Source organism: Cololabis saira, chromosome 19 (assembly GCF_033807715.1).
Source record: "Cololabis saira isolate AMF1-May2022 chromosome 19, fColSai1.1, whole genome shotgun sequence".
Classification (NCBI taxonomy): Eukaryota; Metazoa; Chordata; class Actinopteri; order Beloniformes; family Belonidae; genus Cololabis; species Cololabis saira.
In genome coordinates this window covers 4,175,963-4,198,855 of record NC_084605.1, presented here as the reverse complement: position 1 = coordinate 4,198,855, position 22,893 = coordinate 4,175,963, and the positions used below count along the sequence as shown (strand labels likewise).

At 41.9% G+C, this 22,893-nt stretch overlaps 1 protein-coding gene across 1 annotated transcript in view; it reads right to left on the bottom strand.

Moving 5' to 3' along the window:
* Window positions 1-10,859: 10,859 nt before the first annotated feature.
* Window positions 10,860-22,893, bottom strand: part of LOC133419733 (NACHT, LRR and PYD domains-containing protein 3-like) — a 59,277-nt gene continuing 47,243 nt past the window's right edge. Inside the window, exons 15-17 of the mRNA XM_061709137.1 lie at window positions 15,817-15,990; window positions 13,040-13,086; window positions 10,860-12,909 (exon numbers count right to left, since the gene is read on the bottom strand). Coding sequence (XP_061565121.1) covers window positions 12,383-12,909; window positions 13,040-13,086; window positions 15,817-15,990 — 748 coding nt within the window. The 3' untranslated portion in view covers window positions 10,860-12,382. The remainder of the gene's footprint in view (window positions 12,910-13,039; window positions 13,087-15,816; window positions 15,991-22,893) is intronic.

Below are 22,893 nucleotides of genomic sequence, written 5' to 3'. Positions count from 1 at the left end.
AAACCAAAAAGCATACACATGTGCATTATTACTATATTTAATATATATACATATATATACGCATACATATTTTTTTATTTATTTTTGGGGGGGGGGGGGGGGCGGTGACGACATCCACTGCCAATCCAGGAAGCAGGAACACATGGAAACACAGGCCCTGGAAATCTGCAACAAAAAACCACAAATAAAACATGAAACCGGCACGGAGCCAACCAAAACAACAACAGCAATCGACCTAAATCTTGAGATCTGATCGCAGTCTGAGCTAAGCTACCGCTACCGCTACCTAACCCCAAAAACTAGAGAGTCAGCATGCAGGTGAACAAGCCAGTTTGTATGTCTATGTGCGTGTGTGTGTGTATGTATATGATCATGCGTGTGTGTGTGTGTGTGTGTGTGTGTGTGTATGTATATGTTTGTGTATATGCATGTGACTAAGTGGCTATATGTGTGTGTGTGTGTGTGTGTGTGTGTGTGTGTGTGTGTGTGTGTAATAAACCAAACAAAGCTCTACCTGAAGTCTATCTATAGTGGGGGGGGGGAGCAACCCCGCCACCCGCGAGAGGCAACAGTAATAATAACATTGCAAATAAGATTAAAATAAAATAAAACAGAAACCATCTTCTAACTTTTGTTTATCTTTCTGCAGACAGTTTGATGACTGGTGTGATGATGAGAACAGACTGTCCTCTTGTGGTGACACTGTAAACTACACGTTTGTTCCATTTAACCACATTATCGTGTGTAATTCATCTTCAATACAGAAGTATTCATCAATTAATAACTACAATTACATTAATTAATGTCCGAGGACAGATGAAGATTGTTTTTGCACTAGTTCCTCTAGAAAGAGACTCGTTAGCGTGATCTTTTTTTTGTTTTTATTTTGAAAGAAATAACAGGAAGTAATTTTGTAATGTAGTTCTTCTAACATTACACTTTGTGCAGTTACAACATATCACCACCAGATGGCAGAATGGACCCTCAACTCCATAGACATATACACATAGACGCCTTGTTGAGCGGAGAGGCCTGTTACTGTGATACATCAGCATGTAAATATATAATTATGTACTATACAGGACTGTCTCAGAAAATCGTAATATTGTGATAAAGTCCTTTACTTTCTGTAATGCAAAAATGTAATACATTCTGGATTCATTGAAAATCAACTGAAATATTGCAGCGTTTTATTATTTTAATATTGCTGATCATGGCTTACAGCTTAAGAAAACTCAAATATTCTATCTCAAAAAATTTGAATATTCTGTGAATCTTAATCTTAAACTGTAAACCATAATCAGCAATATTAGAATAACAAAAGGCTTACAATATTTCAGTTGATTTGTAATGAATCCAGAATGTATGACATTTTTGTTTTTTTAATTGCATTACAGAAAATAAACGACTTTAACTTAAAGATTATAAGAAAACAATATATATATATATATATATATATATATATATATATATATATATATATACATATAAAACATATAAAACAGCATGTGGATTTTGTAGAGTGCAGCAGTAAATGTATCAGATAAGATGTAAAGCAAGGACATAAACTGGGTCAAAAGTAAAAAACAACTAAAGATAAATGAATACATAAAAAAAAAAACTATAATAAAATATGAGAAAAATAGTAAGAATCATAGGCATCGGTCATCTTCAAGTATCTTCCAATCTATATAAGCGTTAAGGAGTTGTTTACCATGTTTGTTTTTAATCAGTCTTAAGGCACTGAGATGGTTGTTTATCAGTTATCTTTTAAAAGCTGAAAAGTTTGGTTTTCTGTTTCTCCATTTGCACGTTTGAATAAAGAACTTGGCATGGATCAACAGGTTATTGAGGACAAAGTCACCTATTTTATCTTCGAGGGTGGTCCCAGATATAATAACCTCTCTTGTTAGTTAGAAGAATATTTGTTGAGATCCAGTTTTGTAAGTCGTCCCAGAAGCTTCCAGAGTACGTGCAGTGAATTAATAGATGGTCTGTTGTTTCAATATTATCATCACAGAAGGTTCAGCTGTTATTGTTCAGATTGAATCTTTGTCTTAACAGTTCAGATAGAAAAATATTGCCATTGAGCTGGACTTGATTTCCTTTTGGTATGTGATTTAGATTTTAGTAGATTACAGATAAAACTATCTGATAAAAACTATCTGATAAAAATAATAATAATAATAAAATCGTGAAAAGAATATTATTCTTATCACGATTTTATTATTATCATTATTATTATTATTATTATTACAACTATTATTAGTAAGAGTTCATAAAACAAAATTAGCATGACAATATCAGTCACCTTGATTTCTGTTCGCACTTGAACTTTACATTAATAAAGACAAAATAAGAACAAATATATATATTACTCCTCGATTAGACCACCCAAACAGACTCTAACTTAATGTGTTTAATCCACCCATCCAGTCACGACTGTCATCGAGTCAGACTCACTCACGTGGGGCTGTTTGTTTACGTGTCTTTTATTTTGAAAGACCAAACAGGATATGCAAATTGATGTAACTCTTCCAACTTTCCACTAAGTGAAGTTACCACATATCACCACTAGAGGGCATAAGGAACCCATTTTGAAAACAGAAGAACGATGTTGAGTTTAAGTACAACAGCATAAATCTGAAAATCTGAAATATGACAAATGACAATAACTGTCAATATGACAATGACTGCAGTCCGACCCACAACAACAACCTGATAGTGAAGTTTGCGGACGACACTACGGTGGTCGGACTCATCTCAAAAGGGGACGAGGAGCCTGCAGAGAGGAGGTCCTGAAGTCGACAGCCTGGAGCTCAGAGAACAACCTCACTCTGAACACCAGGAAAACCAAGGAGATCATCGTCAACTTCAGGAAACAGAACACTGACCCGGCCCCCCTCTAAATCAACGGCCAGAGAGTGGAAAGGGTCCACTCCTTCCGGTTTCTTGGCCTCCTCATCTCCGACAGCATCTCCTGGTCTGAGAACAACACCGCCATCACCAAAAAGGCTCAGCAGCGGCTGCACTTCCTGAGAGTTCTCAGGAGATACAAGATGGACTCCAACCTGCTGCTGACCTTTTACCGCTCATCCATCCAGAGCCTGCTGACGTACTGCATTACAGTCTGGTACGGCAGGTGCACTGCTGCGGACAGAGGAAGGCTCCAGAGGGTGGTGAAAGCAGCGCAGAGGATCATCGGCTGCCCTCTCCCCCCCCTGACGGACATTTACACCTCCCGCTGCCTCAGCAGAGCCACTAACATCATTAAAGACAGCTCCCACCCCGGCTCTGACCTGTTTGACCTGCTGCCTTCAGGAAGACGCTACAGAGTCATCAGGTCAAAAACAAACAGACTCAAAAACAGTTTTTTCCCCAAAGCCATAAACACCCTGAACAACATGTAAATTATCCTCGTTACTGTCTTTTCTAACTGTGCAATACTTCTCCCGGACTCTGTGCAATATTCCTACTTATGTATATGCTGTCATCTGTAAAAAAAAAAAAAAACGATTCAAATGCACCTTAACCTTTTTTATATTTTTTATATTGTTTTTATTTCTCATATTTCTTATTGTTTGCACTACTGTTATTTGTCTTGTCTTGCACTGGAGCGGTGATGCTGCTTCAAATCTCACTGTACCCAGGTACACTGACAATAAAAGTATTCTGATATTCATAGGTTTACCATTGTTTCATACCATGCAGGCACATAGTACCCCGGATTTGTTCGTGTTCACGATTATTTCACTTAAAATAATACAGACAAGTATTGTTAAGTTTAAATTCGTTTATTTGTTCAGTTTTGTCATTCATCATAAGTTAATTCTGTTATGGCGCTTTTCCACTGGCACCTACTCAGCCCGACTCGACTCGCACTGGTTTTGCACTCCTCCACTAGGGGTCTAACGTGCCGAGTAGATACTTTTTCTGTATCTACTCTGCCGAGGTTCTAAGCGGCTGAGTCGGGCTGCATCTGACGTCATCACACTACAGGCCACTGATTGGTCGGGGGGCAGGGCCGTCAGACGTTTGAGTCAGGAGGAGGAAATCAGCGAAAGAGCAACTCGCGGCTTCTTGTTCATTTTAATCGACAGGCAATGGCAGCGCAAAAGTCTGTTTCATGATCCAACTCTGAGGTGCAGATGTTCCTAAACCTGGTGGCTGAGGAGAGAATTAAAAAAGGATCTAGACAGGCGATAAGGAATGACCAGATCCACCACAAGCTCTGTCACTTCATAGCTTCTCACGGCTAACAAGGGACTTTTCAGCAGCGGCGAGACAAATTAAAAAGAACTTCAAATCAAATCAAACTTTATTTATAAAGCACCTTTCATACAAAAAAATGTAACACAAAGTGCTTTCCATAAAACATAAACATAAAATGTATTAATGCTCCCCCCCGCCCTCCCCCTCCCCCCTCCCCGCACACACACAGACAGACACACACAGACACACGGTGCAGACATGGCTAGGCACAGAGGATCCAGGTGAGGAAACGGTAACGGGGAGCCGTCCACGCCAGGAGGTCTCATAGCCCGCAGCTACAAGGGGGGGGGGCCCACAGAGACCATCCCGGCCCGGACGGATAGAGGAGTCCACACCACAGCGGTGAAGCCGTGGTGCAGAGCTCCACAACCATCCAGGCCAGAACCACCCCCAGGACGACCCCCTGCAGGCTAGAGTCACTCCCAGCATGGAGGCTCCCCATGAGGAAACACTGGAGCTAAAAGCTAAGAAAGCAGGATAAAATACACTAAAAGAGTTTAAAAAGTATAACATAACATAAAATCCTAAAAGTATGTCTAAAAAGCAAGACATTAAAAACTAAAGGAATAAGACAGTAAAATGTATGAAATAGACCATAAATAATGACTAAAATATTTAGATAAAACATTAAGATAAAACAATGAAAATAAAATATGATAAAAAAGGATAAACTAAATATAAAACAGAGCAGTAAGATCCAATAAAAATAAGGGTGAGCATAAGAAATGTAAAAGAGTTAAATGAGTCAGTTAAAAGCCTGATTAAAGAGATGGGTCTTGAGCCTCTTTTTAAAAACATCAACAGTCTCTGCGGCCCTGAGGTTCTCCGGGAGGCTGTTCCACAATCGGGGACCATAAAAACTGAATGCCGCCTCCCCGTGTGTCCTGGTTCTAACTTTTGGTATGGTTAAAAGGCCGGCACCGGAGGACCTCAGGGTCCGTGAGGGTCGATAGGGTAAAAGTAGTGCAGACAAATAAGAAGGCCCAAGACCATTAAGACACTTAAAAACTAGTAAAATAACCTTAAAATCAACCCTGAAGCGCACGGGGAGCCAATGCAGCGATTTTAAAACAGGTGTAATGTGCTCCCGCCCTCTGGTCCTCGTCAGCACGCGTGCGGCTGAGTTCTGTAATAATTGTAGATTGTACATGTTCTTTTTGGGAAGACCAGAGAGCAGGGCGTTACAGTAATCTAAACGACATGAGATAAAAGCATGCATTAGCACCTCCGTACTAGCCTGAGAGAGAAACGGGCGGACTCTGGCTATGTTCTTAAGATGGTAAAAACCTATCTTTGTTATGTTTTTAATATGTGGAATAAAAGTGAGCTCAGAGTCAAAAATCACGCCCAGATTTTTAACTGATTTTGAGGGTTTAAAATCCTGTAACTTTGGTAAAAGTTTCTCTCTCTGGCCTTCAGGACCGATGAGTAAAATCTCTGTTTTGCCCTGGTTGAGCTGTAGGAAGTTTGCTGCCATCCATGACTTGATGTCTAAAATACAGTTAAAAAGGGCATCAATTGGCCCAGTGTCATCAGGAGACACGGCGATGTACAGTTGCGTATCGTCAGCGTAACTATGGAAGCTGATGCCGTGTCTCCTGATGACGTCCCCAAGGGGCAGCATGTACAGATTAAAAAGAGTTGGACCTAAAATTGACCCTTGGGGAACCCCACACCTTATCTTATAGATTCCTGAGGAACATGTATCCAAACTTACAAAGAAACTTCGATCAGTGAGGTAGGACGTGAACCATTTAAGAACAGTACCAGAGAGGCCGACCAGGTGCTTCAGTCTGTTTAATAAAATGTGATGGTCTACTGTATCGAAGGCGGCGGTTAGATCCAGCAGAACCAAGACTGTGAGTTTTTGGTTATCTAAATTGCACCTGATGTCATTTAAAATCTTTAAAAGTGCTGTCTCTGTACTGTGGTTCATCCTAAAACCGGACTGATGAGCCTCTAAAATCTGTGTTGAGTTTAAAAATTCATTCACTTGGTTAAAAACAAGTTTTTCTAAAATTTTACTTAAAAACGGTAAGTTGGATACAGGCCGGTAGTTATTTAAAACATTGGGGTCCAACCCACTCTTCTTCAGAAGGGGCTTCACCACCGCCATTTTAAAGGCGGTGGGGAAGACACCCGTCTGAAGAGAACAGTTGACAAAGTACAAAAGCTGTTCCTCAAAGAATCCATAGAGTGTTTTAAAAAACGGTGTGGGAATGGGGTCTAAAAGGCAGGTTGTGGGTTTTACCTTGGAGAAAACTCTACAAAGTGTCCCCGCATCAACCAAGGCAAAAGTCTCCAGTGTTTCCTCAGGTAAAAGCACTGATCCAGGTGTGTTAAGAGTTAAAATCTGTTGAGATAAAAGACTGGATCTAATGTCATCAATTTTACCCCTGAAGTGGTCTGCAAAATCCTCACAGTAACGGTCTGTTGCTGTTTTATGGGATCTGTCAGGGTTTCCATTTGTTAAAAAATCTATTGTGGAGAATAGGAATTTGGAATTGTTTTTGTTATTTAAAATTAAGTTTTTGAAATGTGAAGTTCTTGCTTTTTTAAATAGTATTATTGTAGTTTTTAAGGAGTTGGCATAAAATTTCATAGTGTATGGTTAATTTTGATTTCCTCCATCTCCTTTCAGCACTCCTGCAGTTTCTTTTTAGTTTCTTTATTTCCTCAGTTCTCCATGGGGGTGTAGGTTTTCTGCTAATTCTTTTGGTTAAAATCGGAGCCACTGAGTCCAGCGTTGTTTTGAGTATTTTGTTAAAATTTTCAACGATAAAATCACAGGGTGCTGGTAAAATCTCTGCAGGAGTGTTCTGTAAAATCTGGATAAAATTTGCAGCCACTTCAGGAGTTAGGTTACGTTTCCTCACCGTTCTCACCGGGGCCTCCCGCTGGTTAAAACTGGTGATGTTAAAAAACACGCAGAAATGGTCAGACACAGCCAGGTCCACAACAGAGCACGCACCCAGGGACAGGCCGTAGGTTATGACCAGGTCCAGGGTGCGCCCTCTGCTGTGGGTCGGCTGTGTGACATGTTGCTTAAAATCTAGACAGTTTAAAAGGTTTAAAAATTCTCTAGATACTGGGTCTGAGATGTTGTCTAAGTGCAGATTAAAATCACCAGTTATTAAGATCCTGTTGTAGGAGGTGTGAATAATTGATAAAAGTTCAGAGAATTGGCTGATAAAACAGGTGGAGTACTGGGGGGGTCTGTAGACTGTTATGCAAAGAATTGGGGGGTTGCTAAAAACAAAAGCATGATATTCAAATGATGTATAGCTGTTAAAAGGAACTGCATTGGATGACATAGTGATTTTTGTTATTGATTAACTTTGATTAACTTAAAAGCGTTGCCGCTTGAAGCTTCTCTCACTTTACTTTTTTAACTTGATATCGAACACAAGCCACAGACCCAGCAGCACATATATCATCTCCTTCAGGTTCTACATCTTTAGTGTTGTTTTCTTCGTTTAGATCACACAATCAAATACGTCACAGCAGCTTCGCTCCAACCTGCCTACTTCTCATCTGGGTATTGAAAAGAAACGAGGGCAAGGCGAGTCGAGACGAGTAGATACTAGTGTAAAAACGCCATGACTTGCCATACTCACCAGTTTCCAATCTCAAAAGGAGGGAAAAGTGCAAACATTTCCTGTATTTATACCCTGGTGACATCATTAGTGATGTCACCGGGTTGAACCATGGATAGGGGGAGGTACATTTTGTGATTTGTTTTCTTACTGATTTTGATTATTTTCAGCATGGTTGAAAATGTATCTGTTACCATAGGCAAAGCTATTGTGTGTTTTTGATTGTGATTGTAGTTAAAAAAGAAATCAATCAATCAATTAATTACTCATTTGATTCCAAGGAAGCGAGTAGAGCCACCCAGTCTCACATAAAAACGTACCCTGCCTACGTTGGTTCAAAGTGCAAAAACATAGAAGGGTTACAATAATAGCCCTTGAATTGTATAACTGTTACATTTTTCTGACTATTCCTTTTGCATCCAAGTCATGTGACTTTCAAGATTCTGGCCGTGACACCAAAAAACATGGCGGACATTTCTAATTTTTTAATGAAAAAAATCAATATTTTGAGCTAGTTTTTGCATAAAAATGCATTTTGATTACATTTCTAGCGAGAAATATATATTTTACTTTCATAATATTCACTCAGTGAATGTACATAATCACTCGCTTGCTCGTTATTGCAAAGTTTTTTTCAGATCTCGCCAGAATAATGGGAAACTGCAACATTTTCAACCTGATCGATCATGTTGGGGAATTCTCTGGGCGTCCCCTCTACGTCATAGAGTGACGAGCGGAGATCCTGATCAAGTGACTAGTGCCCCGACGTGGACGTGGAAGTCAACAGTTAAATATGTTGTGCTTTTGAATCTGAACTCCTTGTACTAAAAAAAGAACTTGATCAATATATAAGGACAATTTACTCATCAAAAACTACAAAGGCACAAAAGACCATCAGCATGTGTAAATCGCTCAATTTGACTACATGAAACCTACTCTCGCACATTATGTTGTTTTTATTTATCCTTTTAATTTACATTCAACTGTCTTGTCCTTTATATATTCTTTTGTTTATTTCTTTTCAATATGGTGTTCGAATATCTGTATTTGTATGTTACCCTTGTTCTTAATTTTTCATTTTATTTAAAGATTGTACATGTATGGAAAGGGACGTGGTCACGGGGCGTTTTATGGTTGCTTAGCAATGCGTGTTCTGTGTCAGTTGTCAGCTGTTAGTTGTCTAATGTGACTATATGGAAATTAATTTTCACACATTTAACAATTATATATTTAAAATATATTTACACAAATGTGTGTATCATGCCCTTAAACTACTATGTGCACTCTTATTTTAGTATTAACAACCTCAATTTCTGTGAAAAAAATAAAAATGGCTAAGAACTACATTTCCCTAGAGTCATGCTATACAGCGTTATTCTAATCAGCGCCATATTTGTAGTCACATTAAACAACTAACAGCTGACAACTGACACAGAACACGCGTTGCTAAGCAACCAGTCCCGATGGGTGCGAGGTCCGTCATTGTGTCCTCCACAATACTTTATTTAACGCCCTGTAAATGAATTGATGTATTCACAGTGATTCAATATAAGTTGTAAATGTACCTGTGTACGGTTTATTTTAATATTTACCGTTCAAAAGCACATTTTTTTTTAATTTTTAAAAGATTTTTCATTTTTTTTTTTTTAATTAATAATCTTTATTTAAATCTTTAAATACAATGAAAAATCAAGAACAAGGGTAACATCAAATACAGAGATTCGAACACCATATTGAAAAGAAATAAACAAAAGAATATATAGGACAAGACAGTTGAATGTAAATTAAAAGGATAAATAAAAATAAAAACAACATAATGTGCGAGAGTAGGTTTCATGTGTCTTTGCAAGCATGTGTCTTTGTATTTTTTGATGAGTAAATTGTCCTTATATATTGATCAAGTTCTTTTTTTAGTACAAGGAGTTCAGATTCAAAAGCACAACATATTTAACCGTTTACTTCCACGTCCACGTCGGGGCACTAGTCACGTGATCAGGATCTCCGCTCGTCACTCTATGACGTAGAGGGGAATTCCCCAACTTGATCGATCAGGTTGAAAATGTTGCAGTTTCCCATTATTCTGGCGAGATCTGAAAAAACTTTGCAACAACGAGCAAGCGAGTGATTATGTACAATCAGAGTGAATATTATGAAAGTAAAATATTTCTCTCTAGAAATGTAATCAAAACGCATTTTTTTGCAGAAACTAGCTCAAAATATTTATTTTTTTCACTAAAAAATGAGAAAAGTCCGCCATGTTTTTGGTGTCACGGCCAGAATCTTGAAAGGCACGTGACTTGGACGCAAAACGAATAGTCAGAAAAATGTATTTTATACAATTCAAGGGCTATTATTGTAACCCCTCTACGTTTTTGCACTTTGGACCAACGTAGGCAAGGTACGTTTTTATGTGAGACTGGGTTGTGTACAGACGTGCTCCCTCTTCATTTTGTCTTAGCCTACCGGTACTTGTAATCGTTACTTTCCGTTATTCTGTAACCATGATAACCCGTTGCTGTGTTGCAGCTGCAGCAGCTCCACACATAACAAACGTGGGGAAAAGATCGCTAATGGTTTAACTTTTAACCGCTTTCCTGCTCGGAGGCAGAACCACGGAGGCCGAGTATCTGAGATAACAGAGTAAAAGAGTGAAAGAGTCACTCACACAGACCATGGTCGGATCATTCACACAGGTTTTATTCCCCACTTCTCCAGCTAAACGCAGTTGCTGGCCAGCTCTCTGCGGTGCGATTAACCCCAATCTTCAGATAAAACTAGTTTGTTGAGGAAAAAATATTAACTCCATTTGTATCTGCAGAGGAAAAAAAAAATCTCACGAGGAAAACAAAACTATTGCTCACGCTTCGGAGCCTCTTCCACATAATATAGCAGTCAAAAAAGAAAAAAGTAAGAGTAATACAAAACATGTACTGTATGTTGTGCTATTATACTAATTTATTGAAACACATGGCGAGTCAAACATTTACCAAAGCAGCTGCCAAACCATCCTAAACAAGGTAGCCTAAGACGTCGGTTGTGCAGAACTGCGGCAGTAAATCCTTCTAGCTCCGACGAGGAGCTCCATTCTTTAGTAGGGATTTCATATGGATCCAAACCGTTAATAATCATTATTTTCTCCATATACCGCTCCCTGGCTTACTTGTTTAAGGTATCCCGGTAAATTACAGTTCCTTTCCAGCAGTTTAACATCTTTTTTTTGCGTTCCGTCTGTTCACTTGGTGAAACAGAAAAGTAGTTTTGAAAGTCCGTCCCGTCTTCTCTCAAAACAAATGCACGCGACGGGGACAGGATCTTTCCGGCAGTACACCCTGGTGTTCATGGGAAATGTAGTGTTCTTTCTGGTAAAGCATTACTGCTTTTGTCCAAAGGAGCCGCCAAACTCAACAAAAGCTGAAAGTTACATTGTGCTGCTTTAATAGATTGTATTTTTTTATAATTTGGCAGTGATGCCATCTTACAGGTTTGCGCTTTTTTCTCTTTTGTGCATGTTTTCAGGCCGGAGCTTCAGGAGCTGCGGTCCCCCCCACACCCCATACCACATAATCAGAAACAGGTGATGTCATCAGTGACGTCACAAAGGATGATGGTTCTGGAGGTTAAGACAGTTAATCTTCATCCAGGTTTTAAAGTCCCTGAGACAGTCTTTTAAGGGTTTCAGTGGGTTACTATAACCCACCTTAATGGACAAATACAACTGGAAAACTGCAGCAAATCAGTGGAAAGACATTTTCTACTCAAAGGACAAAAGACAGCAACAGTAAGATGTCGAATTAACACAGTTTAGGGATGAAAACAGAGTCTCTATCAGCAGTTACTGATCTGAAATGGCGTCTGATTTCAACTTTATTTCAAAAGCAGGAAATAACTCGGAGTCCTGAAGCTGCACGGGGGACAGAGCGAGAAACGTCCTTCATGACTGTGCAGCAGTGGTCCAGAGGGTTTGTTCCTCTGGTAACAGATTTTTTATGCTGCTTGTATTTTGGGAGTTCTGAGGTGAAATTTGGTCTGTCAAGAAATGAGATGAAACAAGAGAAGTGCAATCATTGAGGGGAGACTCAGAGTAGAGTCACTGGTCGTCCACCTCTAGAGGAACAGAGATGGTTTCGACAACTGCTGAGGATGTCCCCTGGACACCTCCATCGAGAGGTGTTTAAGGCAAGTCCAACCGGGACGAGGCCCCGCGGTAGAAGAAGGACTCACTGAGAGTTTTTATCTGTTGGTCTGGGACCAAGGAGAGGGAGGTCTGGACCAGTCTGATGAGGCTGCTACCCCACAACCTGGACCTGGATCAGAAGATGGATGGATGGATGGATGGATGGATGGATGGATGGATGGATGGATGGATGGATGGATGGATGGATGGATGGATGGATGGATGGATGGATGGATGGATGGATGGATGGATGGATGGATGGATGGATGACATGTACAGACTCAACTATCTGTCCAACAGAGACAGTTTCTCTGACAGGAGGAGACTCTTGAGACTTAACTCAACACAGAGACACTGAAGAACCAAACCCAAACCCAAACCCAGGAGAGAGAGGTTCAGTGAATGTGGTGTTGAAGGTGTGGATGTGGATCAGTCTGTCAGGGGAGACGCTGTAGAAGGACAGAGTTCCAGCAGGAACGTCCACATACACTGCTACTCTGTCAGAGACTGAGGAAGAGGAGGAGGAAGATGTTCCTCTGTTATTGTGACAGACAGAGTACCGACCATCATCAGAACATTCCAGACTCCAGGAATGATCGTTCCATCCAAACACACAGTCATTAGAGCCTCCTTTCCTGCTGATTCTTCTGTAACTCACTGATACAGAAACTCCGCCTCTCGTCTGGACCTCCCAGTAACAGCGATCCGTCAGAACTTCTTTACACAGCAGCTGACGCCAGTAATCAAACCTGTCTGGATGATCAGGATATGACTGATCCTCCTTCACAAACATCATCTTCCTGTTGTTGTCAGACAGTTTGATGCGTTTGTTGACTGTGTTTGTGTCAATGGTGAGTTGACAGGAATCTGATGGAGAGAACGAACAACCCAGCTTCAGTTATTATTGATCTGTCATTGATCATTGATGGACTCATGAATGAGTGATGTGTCAGTGTGAAGATGGTTGAATGTGTGAATGAAATAAAAACACACTTACACTTCCTCAGACCTGGTATCAACCATGGTTGTCCAGCAGGCTCCACCCTGAAAGGAGGAGGGGGGTCAGACCAGCACAGTCTCTTTCAGCAAACATGGACATTACATGGCTCTCACACAGTGATGAAGGAACAGTCCAACACTTGGACAGATGCACTTGAATGCAGCATCTCTGAAGTCCTGTCCTGTGGTTGTCACATTGCAGCACAGTTTTAACACATTCTTTTCATCTGATTTCCTCTTTGCTGAATCAGCAGCAGGAGGAGTGAAGGTGCAGCTGTTATTGTGTTGCGATGGGCCTGAAAACCACACTGCTGTGGTTCTGGGATGTTTACTGGGTCAAGAACGGCTCAGAGTTGTGAAGTGCATCTATCAGCTCTGCTGCAGCACCAGATGAGCTGCAGCAGCTCCGTCTGCTCAAAGATCTCTGTTCAAAGCCAGAGAGCCACAAAGATGATGTTCACAACACCGATGTAACCCTATGGTAAAATCCCATGAACGAAATAATTGTTTATTTAAATGTCATTTGTTTATTTTTGTGTCTGTTAAAGATGACTGTTAGAACGAAGAAAAGTGTATGTGTAAATGTAAAAATATAAATAAGTTTAAGTTTAACTTACCTTTGGGGATCCAATCAGCAAGCAGGGGGGCGGAGCCAGGAGGAGGTGTCGGAGTGACGCCGAGGCAGCCGGGAGTATAAACCGAGATGGGGAAAAGAAAGAAAAGAGAAAAGCACTAGGGTTAACAGACACGTTGGTTGGAGAGTGTAACAGAGGTGAACGGACAGTGAGTCTTTTATCGCCCTCCAATGCAGCGTCGGACCTACGTCAACACGGACTCTGGATAAGTGTCCCAGCAAAGTGCGGTTGGAAGTTGGTGCAGCCCGTGCCAATTAAAGGACGGCCATCACCGTGAGTAGCGAACAGCCATTCAACGAGGTGAAACCGTCGCCCAGCTGTACAAGTCAACCCGTCTGACGGGCCCTGGGTGAGTGTTGGTCGAATACACCACCGGGGACCGAGGACATGTCTACGGCCGGCAGTGCGAGGTGCGAGGCGCACCGCCATCTTAAGCTTTGGTGCTAAGGCGCACCACCATTTTGAGCTCCTGACTTCCAGCTCAGTTAAGGACTGAAACAGGCCTGCAATGTTGCGCAATTGGGTACCCAATACTGGTGACTGTGTTTTTCTTTTGCATTAAGGGTTTTATTTATCAAAGCTAGAGTGCCGGCTCTAGGTTGATACCATTAAGTGAGCCATTAGGGTAATCTGCTCACAGGGTTGAAGTGCACTGAACCCTTGGTTTATTTCTGTTTTTTGTTTCTAGAAGAACATATTATTTGTTGGGTTTGTTTTATTTATTTATGCAAGTGTGAATAATAAATGTGTGAAAACGGAAGCATCTGAAAGCGTTTATTATTTTAGGTATTGAAAAAGTGTGTTTAAAGAGGTTAGTGAACCTGGGGAGCGCCTTTAGAACTGAGGACGGTTGAAGGGGCGCTACACCATGAAGAGTCCAGCACACTGATGTCCATAGGCGCCAGAACCGTGGGTGCTTCGGGGCCCGAGCACCCACGGAGATGGCCGAGCACCCACGGGGAGAGCCGAGTAGGGGAGCCCCCATGTCAACAATCACTGATTGGCTAAAGCGGTTTTCAAATAAAGGGCGCACAGCCGCCGCCGGCTTTCCCATTCAAGTGTATGTACTGCCGCTGCGCAAGAGCGCAGGGTCTGAGTGACGCAGAGCCTGCGCGCATACACCTGTGTACACATTTGTTGCAAGTTGCTTGGCGACCGAAAAAAAGTTTTTCCGGTCTGGCGCCGTTTTCCCACTCATTTGGACGTAGCCTACAGTAGCTACAGCTCGGTTTGCAAAATGCATGTGTCCCTGATTCAAAGAAAAGCCCTGGCGTTAGTTCTTCTTCTGAGGAGGAGGAGACGAGCAGCAGCAGCAAGGAGGGGATGGGTCCATGAAATCCTCATGAAGACAGGATTTGGGGGAATAAAGGCTCGTTCGGGAGCTCCATGATGGCCAGGTCAGGCTGAATCATATTTTATTAAAAAACCTTTCTGAACTATGTTTTTTTTAGCTCATGTCAGTCATTTTAGCGGACCTGTAGTGCTTCAGTTTGCAAAAGTATTTGATCAATGATTCAATTGATCCCCAGATGAGGCATGGAAATGCTATATTTTATTTTAAATTAACATTTTATTGTTAAAAGAGCAAAAGTATATCACATTTCTACCACTTTTAAACACACCAGGTGTGTCCAAATTCTGGGAGATTTCTCTCCACTTTTGTCCCTTTTTATTGATGTCCCGATAGTCCTGCAGTCTCATCCCACAGGTCCTCACAGACTCACAGCCAAGATCATTCTTTCTTCCATGTTGATCGTCTCTGATCTACAAGCTGCAACTTTTTTTTCTCCCTCCACCTTCTCTCCTATTGGACACCGCCCAGATGCCGTCACAGGGCGCACGGTGAAATTAAAAAAATTCAATTCTACTGTTGTAGATTAGAAACGATCAAGATGGAAGAAAGAATGATCTTGGTTATGAACTATAGAAAAATAGCCTCCTTTTTCCTCAGACGAACACCCAAATTTGTTTAGAATTTGATTATTATTTGTGTGTGTCTGTGTGTGTGCGTGCGGCGTTCATGTCCGTTACCGCTGTTAAATCTACGTTGCTGAATTGCTACACTACACTACATGACATTCAGCACCCACCAGCAAAAACATAATTCGGCGCCTATGCTGATGTCCTTCTGTCTTCATACCTGAGAGTGTCCAGTCTCCAGCGGGGATCCTCCAGTCCAGCAGACAAAAGCTTCACTGCTGATTCTCCTGGATGGTTGTAGCTCAGGTCCAGCTCTCTCAGGTGGGAGGGATTGCAGCTCAGAGCTGAGACCAGAGAAGCACAGCCTTCCTCTGATATCAGACAGCCTGACAGCCTGCAGACACACAACACAACACACACGCAGAGACTCTGAGAGAGCTGCTCTGAGACTAAAGCTGAATCTGTCCTCATGTTCAACTGATGATGGCGCTGAAGGAAAAGTCAGAGGATCAGCAGAAACACTGGAATTCACCCTGAATCCAACAAATGTTGCTGAGACGTTTCAGCCTGAACTAAACTTGTGGATGAACATCAAGATCCAAAGAGTCCCACTGCTGCTGAGGCCGACAGCATCCAAATGTGGAGACAGACATGTGAAGAGCATCATGTCTGTCCTCAACACTTTAGTGAGTTTTACAACCAGATAAGTCAGCTGTGTTTAAAGATCACTTTAATGAGCTTCATTTGAGCTGAATAAACATTTGATTTTCTGACTCTTTTCTCAACCAAAAAGTGTTCGTGTTTACAGGGACATTGTTTGGTCTGGAATATTCTGAAGTCTCAAGGAAACAATTTGCTGGTTTTTATTCAAGGTCAGATGGTCATAAATGGATCAATGACAGAATATTGATCAGTCCACCACCTTGTGGACATCCAGACAAAGACTGAGTCGAGGTTAGAAGAAGAGACACTTCTGCTGCTGAGGTCGTCACCATTTGAAAGTTATTGGTGCTCCAGTTTGATCATTTTATGGAAACCAATTCAATATTAAATAGGAAACATTTCAAAGTCTGTTATAAACATCTTATTTGAGAACTTTTAGTGATAAAGAAGAGATCAGATTAGAGAGGGGAGGTTAGAGATGTTCATGTGTGGACAAACTTGTTGATACTCTTCAATTAAAGGAAGAAAGAAACACCCCCAATCACTGAAATAACCTTGAAACTGACTAAACTACAAACAGACGTTTATGTGGACTTGGTGGAGCCCTTCTCCTTGTTCATCATCCTCACACAGTTATGACCGACTGTCTGTAGTGCTTCAACCCGATCCGGACACAGTTACAGTTATTAAAACTCCCATCAACAATCCTTCAATATCAGCCACAGTTCTAACGGTCAACAGTTGAACACTTGGTGGATTCTGACCTGAGAGACTCCAGGTGACAGTGTGGACTCTCCAGTCCAGGACACAGCTTCTTCAGTCCTGAATCCTGCAGGTGGTTGTTACTCAGGTCCAGTTCTGTCAGACTGGAGGACTGAGAGCTGAGAACTGAGGACAGATCTGCACAGATGTCCTCTGAGAGGTGACAACCACTCAACCTGCAGAGGAGATTAAAGAGAAATAATTATATAATTTAAACATTGATTATTTAATTCAACAAATGAATCAATCATAGAATTAAAATGAATACTGATCAATTCAACTATTAATCAATAAGTGTTGCTGCACTACAGTCTTGATCAAAGCTGCATTTCTCTTCTCTGCATGTATAGTTTCCTGAGATGAATCATTGAGGAGAACTGGTCCCACATGAACCTGAACTTAGTTGAACAGTGAATTTAACTGGTTTCCTGCAAGAACACAACAAGTGATTGTAACTAAAACAGATGTGTCCATATTCATCCTTACACAACTTTCTTGGAGGCTTTGACCACCGGCAGCAGCCTCCGTAGAACCTTATCTGAAGCTGAGTATTCCTTCAGGTCAAACACCTCAAGATCTTCTGATGACAGTAAGATGAAGGCCAGAGCCGACCACTGAGCAGGAGAAAGTTCATCTGTGGAGAGACGTCCTGACCTCAGGGACCGTTGGACCTCCTCCACCAGAGAACCATCGTTCAGTTCATTCAGACAGTGGAACAGGTTGATGCTTTTCTCTGCAGACTGATCCTCACTAATCATCTTCTTGATGTATTTAACTGTTTCCTGATTGTTCTGTGATCTTCTTGGTTTTGGTTCTAGCAGACCTCGTAGGAGAGTCTGGTTGGTCTCCAGTTTGAGACCCAGGAGGAAGCGGAGGAACAAGTCCAGGTGTCCATTTGGACTTTGTAAGGCCTTGTCCACAGCACTCTGATAGAGGTCGGTCTCTGTGTTTCTTTGTTCCTCCAGCAGGTTGACTCCAGACTTGATGAAGGTCAGATGGACATGAAGAGCAGACAGAAACTCCTGAACACTCAGATGGATGAAGCAGAAGACCTGGTCCTGGTACAGGCTGCTCTCCTCTCTAAAGATCTGGGTGAACACTCCTGAGTACACTGAAGCCTCTCTGACATTGATGCCACACTCCCTCAGGTCTGGTTCATAGAAGATCAGGTTTCCTTTCTGCAGCTGCTCAAAAGCCAGTTTTCCCAGAGACTCCACCATTTTCCTGCTTTCTGGACTCCAGTGTGGATCCGTCTCAGCTCCTCCATCATACTTGACCTTCTTCAGTTTGGCCTGGACCACCAGGAAGTGGATGTACATCTCAGTCAGGGTCTTGGGCAGCCCCCCTCCCTCTCTGGTTTCCAGGACTTTCTCCAGGACCGTAGCAGTGATCCAACAGAAGACTGGGATGTGGCACATGATGTGGAGGCTCCGGGATTTCTTGATGTGGGAGATGATCCTGCTGGTCTGCTCCTCTTCTCTGAACCTCTTCCTGAAATACTCCTCCTTCTGTGGGTTAGTGAACCCTCTGACCTCTGTCACCATGGAGACACACTCAGGAGGGATCTGATTGGCTGCTGCAGGTCGTGTGGTGATCCAGAGACGAGCAGAAGGAAGCAGGTTCCCCCTGATGAGGTTTGTCAGCAGCACATCCACTGAGGTGGACTCTGTAACATCAGTCAGGATCTCATTGTTGTGGAAGTCCAGAGGAAGTCGACTCTCATCCAGACCGTCAAAGATGAACACAACCTGAAACTCTTCAAAGCTGCACATTTCTCTGGTTTCAGTGAAGAAGTGATGAACAAGTTCCACCAAGCTGAACATTCTCTCTTTCAGCACATTCAGCTCTCTGAAGGTGAATGGAAGCAGTAACTGGATGTCCTGGTTGGTTCTGCCTTCAGCCCAGTCCAGAGTGAACTTCTGTGTTAGGACTGTTTTCCCGATGCCGGCCACTCCCTTCGTCATCACTGTTCTGATTGGTTCATCTCTTCCAGGTGGGAGTTTAAAGATGTCTTCCTGTCTGATGGTTATTTCTGCTCTATGTGGTTTCCTGGATGCTGCTTCAATCTGTCTGACTTCATGTTCATCGTTGACCTCTCCGGTCCCTCCCTCTGTGATGTAGAGCTCTGTGTAGATCTGCTTCAGAAGGGTTGGGTTTCCTGCTTTAACAATCCCCTCAAACACACACTGGGACTTCTTCTTCAGCTTAGACTTCAGCCGCTTTTTACAAACTGCAGCAGAAACATCTGAATACACATTGGAAAAAAAATAGTGTTTTATAAAGTTCCACCTAATTCTCCTAAAGAATCAGGATGTGAACCGACACCACATTTTGGGTAATTTAAACAGCAGCTTAAATGTTCAGCAAAATCCTCTTACTGCTCTGCAGATGCTTAGCCAGGTCCTCCTGCTTCAATCTCCTCAGGAAGTTCACTGTGATCTTCACAAACGCCTCTCTGCTGCTCCTCTGCTCTTCATCCTCACCTTGAAACAGATGCTCTAGGGATTCTGGGTAATCTGGACTCAGACCCCTCTGGATCTTCTTCAGCTCGTTCTTCACAAACAGGACAATGTTGTCCTCCAGCAGCTGGAACAGAAGACCACATGAAGGACACAATCAGACTGAAACCACGGAGACAAACATCAGACCCATGTTGGACAGACTGACAGTCGACTGGTCTCCAGAGACCAGCATGGAGACAAACATCAGACCCATGTTGGACGGACTGACAGTCCACTGGTCTCCAGAGACCAGCATGGAGACAAACATCAACAGAACAGACGGAGAAGCAGTTGTTGTTCATGTACAGACCAGAAAGATGGAGTCCAGCTGTGTCTGATGCTGCTGGACAGACGGACCGCTGGGGGACTCTGAGATCTGCTGGTCCACTCTGTGGGGGAACCAGGAAGAATTAGCTCACATCATGTCTGTCCTCACAGAGACAAACACCAGCTGAAGGTCCATGAAGTCCTGTTTGGATGAGGACAGTCCATCAGAGGACTGGTTGTGCTGAAGGTTTACTAGTCCTGCTGATCCACTGAGAACGTACATGTGACCTCATTGAAAAGTTACAACAAGATCAGGAACATGAACAACTGATGGAGACATGAAGCAGCTGAGGAACTCTGGATCATCATCAGGATCAGTCCTCTGGAAGGTGAGACCTCCAGATGTGTCAACCAGAGGAAAAAGCTCCTGACAGGAGATAAAGATCTATGAGGAGGAAGCTCCAGGACTACATGGATCTACTCAGGAAGAAACATGTGGACATTTCCTAACATGAGGACCGGTTTAAATACATTTAAATTCATCTCACCTCTCTGAAGAAGACTTTTGGTCTCCTTTAAAGTTAATATATCTATCATTTGAGTGGTCGCTCTTCAAGGACAAACAGCTGGGTTCATGTTCAAGAGATTCTCTTTTCTGATGGACCCTGATAGAAGACAAAAGTTCAAAATGTAAATATTCTATTCATATGAAAAACAAGATATACAGATACAAATATTTACTCTATTTAAAAAGTATTAAATACAAATCATTGGCAGCGTTTGGATACACTCACCTATTTACAGCCGAACGTTGCTCTCCTTTAAAGTTAATAACATATTCCTTTGACTGGTCGCTCTTCAAGGACACACAGCTGGGTCCAGGTCCAGGTCCAGGTCCAGGTCCAGGTCCAGGTTCAGGTCCAGGTCCAGGTCCAGGTCCAGGTCCAGGTCCAGGTCCAGGTCCAGGTCCAGGTCCAGGTTGATTCCTGTAATAATGAGGTTTGGTGAGTATTGAGCTCTGACATGCAGAAGAGTCAGGGACAGTTAGAGATGCTCATCTCACCTCTGAGCTTTGCTCCGACTCTCATGTTCCCCACACAGAGAGGTTTTAGAGGGAGGGACTCCCTCCTCTCTGTCCTCACACTGGTCCATTCTGCTGAATTCACGTCCACATCAGCTCACACACACACCTTCATCTGCAGAGGAAACACACATCACTTTTGGCTTAAGGCTTTTCTCCCACTAGGGGAGTTTTTACCTGCCATTGTTTATGCAATAAGTGCTCGGGGGTCATGTTCTGGGTCTCTGGAAAGCGTCTAGAGACATCATCTGTTGTATTAGACGCTATACAAATAAAATTGAATTGAATTGAATTGAATCATTGGTGTTGGACAGAGATCAGCTGATCCGGCACTGGTTTGCTCCTCTCTTTAGTGTTTATGTCACTTGAATGCAGTCAGAAACCAGTGGGAGGTGGAGGAAGTCACTGATACAGCCGTATCTGCTGATCCGAACTGCTCTGAAGCTTTCTCTCAGCACCTTTGTATTTATTATTTATACATATTTCTTTCTACATATTTTTTGTACTATTACAAGATAGTAATATGTTTTTTACACTGTACATGTGTAAATGGCAATAAAAGGCAATATATTCTATTTTCTCCTTTTCTGTTTTCTCCTTTTCTGTTTCTAAGATTAAAACATTAAATTCTGTGACTACTGCACGAACAGGAAGTTGAAAATCTTGAACAAACAGAAAGAGACTCGGTTTCTACGTGAGTCTGGTTCCTGTAAATGTGAAGAAGCTCAGAGGTGAAACTGTCCTGCAGAGACACGTGTCCTCCTCCTTCACAGCCTCATCACACAACAGTTACACAAGCAGCAAACAACTTCCTCCAGGAACCACGCTTTATTTTGAAAGGCTCCACAGGAAACAGCAGTCTGTCTTTAATGCTGGAGACGACAGCTTCATTCCAGGAAAAAAAAACACCAAAGTTTGATCGATGAAGAAAACTAATCATCGGCTGATCATCACAGTGTTTCTGTCGCGAGCGGCCAGTGCGTCGCGGCCGGTACGTGTCATACCGGCCGCCACCACTAGGGGGCGGAGTGTAAACTCGGTTTAACGGACAAAATACAACAAGGAGAGAACTGCTGGAAACTACTGAGTAAAGGAAAACTAGAACACCAACTAGGCTACATTGTTCAAGAAAAATAAAATAAATAAAAACAGTCAAGCACAGGTGCATATTGAGGGTGTAAACATTGAAAGAGTACATGGAAATAAATTTGTTGGGGTAATTATACTGTAGAAATCTCATATTAAACACATCCACAACAAAGTATCTAGGGGCATCTCAGTTCTGGCCAGAGCAAAGCAATTCCTGGATAATAAATCACTCTGCATTCTGTTTTGTTCCCTGGTTTTGCCTTATTTAAGTTACTGTTTACAGGTTTGGGAAATACGTATACAAGTTCACTGCAACCACTATTCATTCTGCAGAAAAGAGCCATAAGGATAATTCATAAGGCTGGTTTTTGTGAACACACCAATTCATTATTCTTCAATTCTAAAATAATCAATTTTTTTGACATAGTGGAATTCCAAACCGCACAATTCATGTATAAAGCTAGGAACAACGTATTACCATCTCACTTACAGGAAATGTTTTATGACAGAGAGGGGAGGTATAATTTAAGGGGTAGTCTAAATTTTAGGACTCGCAGAACACGAACAACTATGACAAGATTTTCTATATCAGTCAGTGGAGTTAAACTATGGAACAGAATGGATTCAGAATTAAAACAATGTCCAAACATTAACCAGATTAAAAACAAATGTGTTTAACGTGTGTATCTAGGTATATTTATATAGAAATAGAGCAGATGGAGTTAATATAGAGATAGTATGGTGTAAATAAGTATATTTATTTATATGGGCATGTGTGTACAAATATACAGCAATACTCAACTATGTGTATGTATGTACTGTATGTATAGGTAAGTGTGTGAGTATAATTTTAGTATAGTTAGTTATTATAAATACGTGTTAATAAATGAAGCAGAAGTGTTGCAGCTCCGTTTCAGTCTCTGGTTTAGTTTAT